At 35.1% G+C, this 6,951-nt stretch overlaps 1 protein-coding gene across 2 annotated transcripts in view; it reads right to left on the bottom strand.

The window, feature by feature from the left end:
- Window positions 1–1,429: 1,429 nt before the first annotated feature.
- LOC117122023 (protein disulfide-isomerase A6-like) overlaps window positions 1,430–6,951 on the bottom strand; it is a gene marked incomplete at its 3' end in the record, with an annotated part of 8,585 nt that continues 3,063 nt past the window's right edge. The window contains 6 exon segments of one of the 2 annotated variants that reach the window (XM_033267509.1): window positions 1,430–1,584; window positions 2,169–2,318; window positions 2,583–2,807; window positions 3,133–3,275; window positions 5,105–5,231; window positions 6,542–6,664. In XM_033267509.1, coding sequence (XP_033123400.1) covers window positions 1,430–1,584; window positions 2,169–2,318; window positions 2,583–2,807; window positions 3,133–3,275; window positions 5,105–5,204 — 773 coding nt within the window. 2 annotated transcript variants of the gene reach the window in all.

The raw sequence follows: 6,951 nt of genomic DNA on the forward strand, positions 1-6,951 counted from the left end.
ATATATATCTCGTTATAGAGTACATACAGTGCTGATGGAATTTAACAAAATTATTTTCATGGATGGAGGCACAACAGTTTGATTAAATCATTACAGTAGAACCTCGTTTTTACGTACCCCAGTTATACGAACCCTCGGTTTTACGTACGCCTCGTATCGACGAAAAACCCCGGAAATATTCAAAACAAACTGCCCTTTTCAGAGCAACCATAAGTAAAAAGACTATAACAATAAACTATAACAATAAACAATCCATAATGCAACGTATTTTCATTAAACAGCAACGTTGATTGAGTCTAATACCGGGTTGTTATAATCTAAAACCACGTGAACTGAGTGAGATGAACAACTACCGATGGTGTTCAAAATAATTCGTTCCCCTTTAAGTTCGTGTGGCAAACCATGGAAACACTTGTCTGGTTGAATTTTTTACACGAAACTGATTAGGCATAGTTTCGCACACGAATGCTAATTGGTTGGCTCGCCCAGTGCAGTGCTCATGGTTGCTGTTTCACGTACACGAACGCTAATTGGTTGGCTCGCCCAGTGCAGCGCACATGGGTTTAGTTTGTCTCAACAGGCCCAGACAACACCACAGCTCTGTTGTTTAAAATAGGCATGAAGGGGAATTCCAAAGTTACTGTATACCTTTATTGTATAGGTAATCTTACAATATTTTCATGTTCTTTAGTTAAATAAATGATATAAAGTGATGAATTAATACAATAGACACATGGTTTTTTTTAACACTTTATTATGACATCGTAAAGTGATAAATAAAAACACTAAACACATGGTCTTATTCGTAGGCCTAGAGGCTTGGTCTAGCCTAGCTAGGTAACATCGTTCGTTCATACATACGTATATTGAGCGTTACATACGTATTAGGTCAAAGGTTACCACAAATTTAACCCAACCTCTATTATACGAATCCCCCAATTTACGTACGCCCTCCGGTCCTGTACCGTACGTAAAATCGAGGTTCTACTGTACTATTAACTAAGTGATTGTATAAGCAGACATGATTACCAATTTATCAGTTTAGTAAGAAGTGAAAAAAGTGCACACTAGCAAAAAGCACTTAGCCATGGAGCTTGACAACCAAATGTAGTGTGCCAGCCCTCTAGCAGATACCACTTACCTTTGCAGCTTGGCTACCAGTTCAAATGAGCAGAAGTTGACCCATGATGTCATAATCTAGTTAAGCACTTACCCCTGTGGCTTAGCAGGTGAACATCGTTGACCCAAATAAGTGAGCGCACTCTAATAGCACTTAAATCTGCAGCATTTCAAGCCATTACAGTAAGTGCTCCCTCTAGAAGGGAATGAAGCTTAGCAATTCAATAACGATGAACCACTGAGTGAGTGCACTCTAGTAGGAAATTAACACTGCAGCTTAAACAGAGCAGAAACTCTAGCAGGCACTTACCCCCATCCTTTCTTTTTATATTGGTCAGCTACATCTTGTAAAATTTCCAAGTATTTGTTTCTACCAGCAGCTCCAGTATCTAAGATGTCTGGTAGAACAGAAACCACACAAAGAGGATTAGCTGCAGCTGTGTCTAACACTTCCTTATTGATGATCTGTGTGATTAAAAAAAAAGTGTAAACATACAGTAAACTAGTACTTGATGAGTGTGGGTATGGTGTAAACATGGCTTCTTCAACGACCTTATTAATGCAGTTATGTTGTAAATATGCTCCTTCTATGAGGACCTCAATGATATAGACTCTATGTACATGTCGTCTTTTTTTATATATTTTTTCAATTCTAACCATTTCAATTGAAACTCTTGAATTTACAGACTTTCTTTCAATGGTTTTTCAGCATCAGCAGATTAATACATTTTTCTGTATGTTATATGGTGTGAACATGCATATCATAATCATTGACCTTTGAGGTGGGGTCGGATGTAAATAGGATATATTTATAGACCTCTAGTTGTAGAATAAGAAAATGCCTATACCAGGGAGATCTCAATGTGTAGGAAATGAGGTATACATGATATACCTACACTATTTGAAGAAATACACAAACTTAAAATTACATGATTAATAAATAATTACATGATTCATCGATCAAGACGATTCACATTTTAGGGTGTGGTAAGGGATAAAGTAGACACTCTGTAAAGAGACGTGTAGTATAGAAAGTTCAAAATGCTTACTTCAAGAACCTCTGGGGGTGGCAAAGTCTCTGCGAATTTATCCATTGCCCAGTTAACAATGTCACCTGAAGTACGACCTCCATTGAAATCTTCAGCTTCGCCGTTCTTTTTACCATGAGCAAAATATTTAATAGTTGGGTATCCACGAACCTATTATTGAGAGTGGGTAGAAAAAATAATAATTATGAAATTTAAATCAATAACACATACATGACGTATTACTTATATTGAGAATGACAATAACAAATATTTTTGTTGCATTAAAATTTGTACTGATTCTTTCTGTTCTGACTGCTGTGTGTTTGAAAGTGTATAGTACAGTCTGTGAGGAGTATAGATAAATGATATACTATACACTCGTGAGAGGAGTGTAGAAAAATGACCTTTTGGGACTTTCTATCTAAATGTACATACCCCATATCTTCCAGCTACAATTGTATGAACCGTCGCATCAAGGGCTCCAAGCTTCACTTTGCCCTTGAGTTGAGTAGCAGCGCTGTCCCATTCTGGGGCCAGGTTCTTGCAGTGGCCGCACCAAGGCGCAAAGAACTCAACCAACCAATGGTCTTCACTTCCTATAACCAGCTCTTCAAAGTTGGAATCGGTCAACTCTATAACATCCTTTCCATCTCCTTTTTTCTGCTTGAAGAATTAAAAATTTGCTGCAGTATTTCTTTTTAATTTGAAAGTATATTAATACTACAGTATTCATACAAAAATTCCCCCGATAGAGAAACTTTGCTCAATTGGCAGCATAAATTCTATTGCACGTACGAATACAATAAATACGCAAGAATCTGTGTTACAACATTTTACAAGTTCTTACATTTCTGCAATTGTGAATGTGTATAACAGATATAACTTAGTTAATATGTATAACTTACTGTATTCACATCAAGATCATTTAAAACAACCACTCATCAATAACTTATTTGTCTTCAATAACTTATTTGTCTTCATTTACCTGTCCCCCGCCTGATCCCCCGCTGCCTCCTCCACTTGACTTGCTTCCTCCTCCACTGGATTTCTTGCCTCCAAGTCGATCCTGGACAATTTGTGTAGCCACTTTTAAGGCTTCAGATGTAATAGCATCTGCTGTTCTTCCTCCTACAATAAGGAAATAAGGAATGTGGTAACAATAAAAATAATAATTTATGGATTTATTATTATTAATTTTAACTATTCTGCTAACAGATATATCTGGTGGTCATTGACGTAAATTGGTTACTTTGACACTTTTGCAATGAGAAAGTAGGACTAATTATGTTAAATAGTGTTATTTAGGCCTATATTAATATGGAGAAATAAGTAAATAAACAGGGTACATTTTTATTTTACATAAATTTTACGGTATATTCATTGTTGTTTATTATCATTTAATTGTTATATAACAACAATTCATTAATGTTTTATTTTAATTTATAAAGCGCCTAACACTGGATTGGCAAAAATGGGCAACAAGAGAATATATAAAAAAACAGAAAAATATATGATGTGTGATTTGACCAGAAGAAAAAGGATGGTGTTAATGAACTTTTAAAAGTTAATCACATGATAGTAACTTTAAAAGGTAGGAAGAGTTGTGGAATTTCTTATTGTTATGTAATATACACTTATATAACAATACAGAGAGAGATGAGGAAGTGAGAGAGAGCAGCAGTTGTAATAGATTGGTCATTGAATCCCTCCTAGGAGAGAGGTAACAATTATAAGCAGAAGGTGATTGTGAAGCAGAGAATGGGAAATAAAAATAAAAGACGTTCTTTAATATGGGACCTCAGAAAAGTGGTCTTTAATTGGAGGTGGTCTTCAATCGGAGGGATATTTAACTGGAGGGGTATTTAACTGGGGGGGGGGGGGAATGTAGTATGCATGTCACTCCTAAGCAATCAGGAATAATACTTTACACTGTTTTGTTCATAAACATTTAAACCTTTGTTTGAAAAATAGTATAGTTCTATTATATTGTTTAATGATAAAAATTTAAAGCACTGGCGAAATGGATTGAACAATGGTATTTTTCTTGCATCACATAAATTCCACAAATAGTAGAGTACCTGGCTATGATTTGTATGCACTTAATTTAGGAGAGAATATCTCAACTGTTATAGTCTTATATGAACCCTATGAACAACATGGGATGTGTGCAAAAATCTCTATCTGGCAAACAGCTGCGTTTATCATTGTAAGTGCTACTTTAAACTGTAGATCAGACAGTATGTACACATTGCAGACAATGGTTTTTCTTCTATAAAAGAACACATATGATGAGGGGATCAAATTTCAGAAATCTCACCTTGGTCACAAGTCCCATTCAGATTATCTAGCCTACTGTTTAAGATATAACTTTTTTTAAAAGGGGCGTCGCCCCTACATTCTGCATATTTAAGCTAATTTTCATATGAACTGGACAAGTGACCAGTGTTATTTCTGAAATTGTATCCCCTCATCATCTATGTTCATTTATAAAAGAAAAACCCTTGTTTACAATATGTTCAGATTAGCCTACTGTTTAAAGTAGTACTTTCAATAAACAAAAGGGGCCTGGCCCCTATTTTGCATTTAAGCTGATTTCAATATGAACAGAAGTTGTGACAAAGACTTCCTGAAATTTGATCCCCTCATCATAATGTGTTCTTTTTATAGAAACATCATTGTTTGCAATACGGCCATATTGTCTAGCCCCTGTTTAAAGTAGCACTTGCAATGAAAAAGGGGTGTGGCCATTTTAAAAGGGTGTGGTAATTTTCGGGATGTTCATCCCGGATACAGAGATTTTGGCACACATCCAATGTTGTTTCTTGGGTTCAAATTAGTCTACATTATAACAGTTAAGATATTCTCTCCTAAATTAAATGTATACAAATCTGGTCAGGTCCTAGACTAAAAAGGATTCTGAAAATAAAGGATTTTAAAATGTACAATTATAAAATTACCTTGATAATCTGTGGGTTTTTTCTTGTTGCTTCCAAATACTTTAATAGTTGGAAATCCACGGACATTGTATGGTTGACCAACAGCTTGGTGGGCCGTCATATCAACTGCACCGACGTTAACAATGCCCTAAAATCAGTCAAACAATTGTCCAAAGTTAATACAACTAATGCAACATTTATACAACCAGTATCAATCTTAATGATAATCATAATGATTAACCATCATCATCATGTCTAGCATCATCATTATCATGTTTGTCATGGTCTTGAATACATTTATAACTTTGCAAGCAATTTCCCTTAGATATATCACCATGTTTTAGGAACTGAAACTCACTTTTTTGTATTTTCTTTAAGACCTGTGTTAAGGTCTTTCTTCCTAAAACAGCGATATATCTTAGGTAAAATTGAAAGTAATAGTTGTTTTTGTGTAGAATTTCTTAGTCTATTATGGGAGTCAAATAATAACCACCAAACCTCTTTAAGGTGAAATAATTGAATGGGATATTAAATAATTCAGAGTTGACCATTTTAATTTAACTATGTTAATCACAATTATCAACTAATAAGTGGTTTATTCATAAGTACATATGCTTATGAAGGTTAAGAGTAAATTCCAATAACCAGGATACAGGCACTTCCTTATAAGGGATTACTACTATTCCACAAAATTCTATGCACAAGGTAAACTCAGCAAAGCCTATAAACTGCATGATAGCATGGTGTTGTAATTTGGGGTTATCATATTGTTAATTGTTCCAATTAAACTGTGCTGCAAATGTACATTCTCATGTATGTTGTCATCACCATGTGAGCAACATTCTAAATTCTGAATCATTAAAAGACACAAGACTCTCTGTGCTCTGCCAGAGTGCTCTTGATAATGTACCACCCTTGAATTGAAGCCCTGGTCTTCTTTTTTTTTTGCGAACTTGGGATGGGCTTCTTTCGAGGCACTTTTGCAAAGTAAAGAGGGGGGCTTCTTTTCAAAATAAATGCAGTATATTTTTTGAATTTTTACTATAAAACAATAGGGCCACTGCTGTAACATCATTCTGTATCATGGAGTACATTAACCAGCATTAATCACCTAAACCACTGTATATACCAAGCATGTTTTTTATTTTATTTTGTTTCTTTGAAATTCATGTAGTGTATGCTTCTTTTCGAGATGAACTTCTTTTCGAGGCTAATTTTGCAAACTAAAGGGGCGGGACTTCAATTCGAAATGGGCTTCTTCTCGAGATTAAGACCACTGGGCTTCAATTCAAGGTTTTATGGTATGTTTATAAAGTTCTGTTCACATTATAACGTTTATGAGTATGATGATGTCCTAATGTGGCACAAACCACAGATATTTGTCAAGTTTTGATAGTGTGGACATAGCTTCAAACCAACTCCATTTCAGCACAAAATACATTTTAAATTTGGTTTTACCTTGAGAGCAGTAGCTGCTTTGTTCCATTCTGGTACAAGGTTTTTGCAATGGCCGCACCTGAGCAAAAATAGTAAGGTGTTTATAAAATATTTCTAGAGACTAGATCTATTTATTGACTATATACTTCTAAAACTAACAAAGTTTCCTAAAATGATGTATCAGATATCTATTACTACTGTAATTCCTCGGGTATAAGCCCAACCCCTAATTTATGCCAAATTTTGTGTACCAGCCTTTCCTCAGGCAAAAGCCCAGGGTAAGAGAAATATTCTCAGAAAAAACATATCAAGTACTGGTTTTGAATTTAAATTAGGCAAACAGTGCCATTCAATTGCCATTGATTATAGGGATTCCCCACATATAAATAAGCCCACTAACAGAAATTGGCCCAATGTTGTGTTCAAGAGGG

Source organism: Anneissia japonica, unplaced genomic scaffold (genome assembly GCF_011630105.1).
Source record: "Anneissia japonica isolate Jap-2015-1 unplaced genomic scaffold, ASM1163010v1 scaffold288015_len651517_cov191, whole genome shotgun sequence".
NCBI lineage: Eukaryota > Metazoa > Echinodermata > Crinoidea > Comatulida > Comatulidae > Anneissia > Anneissia japonica.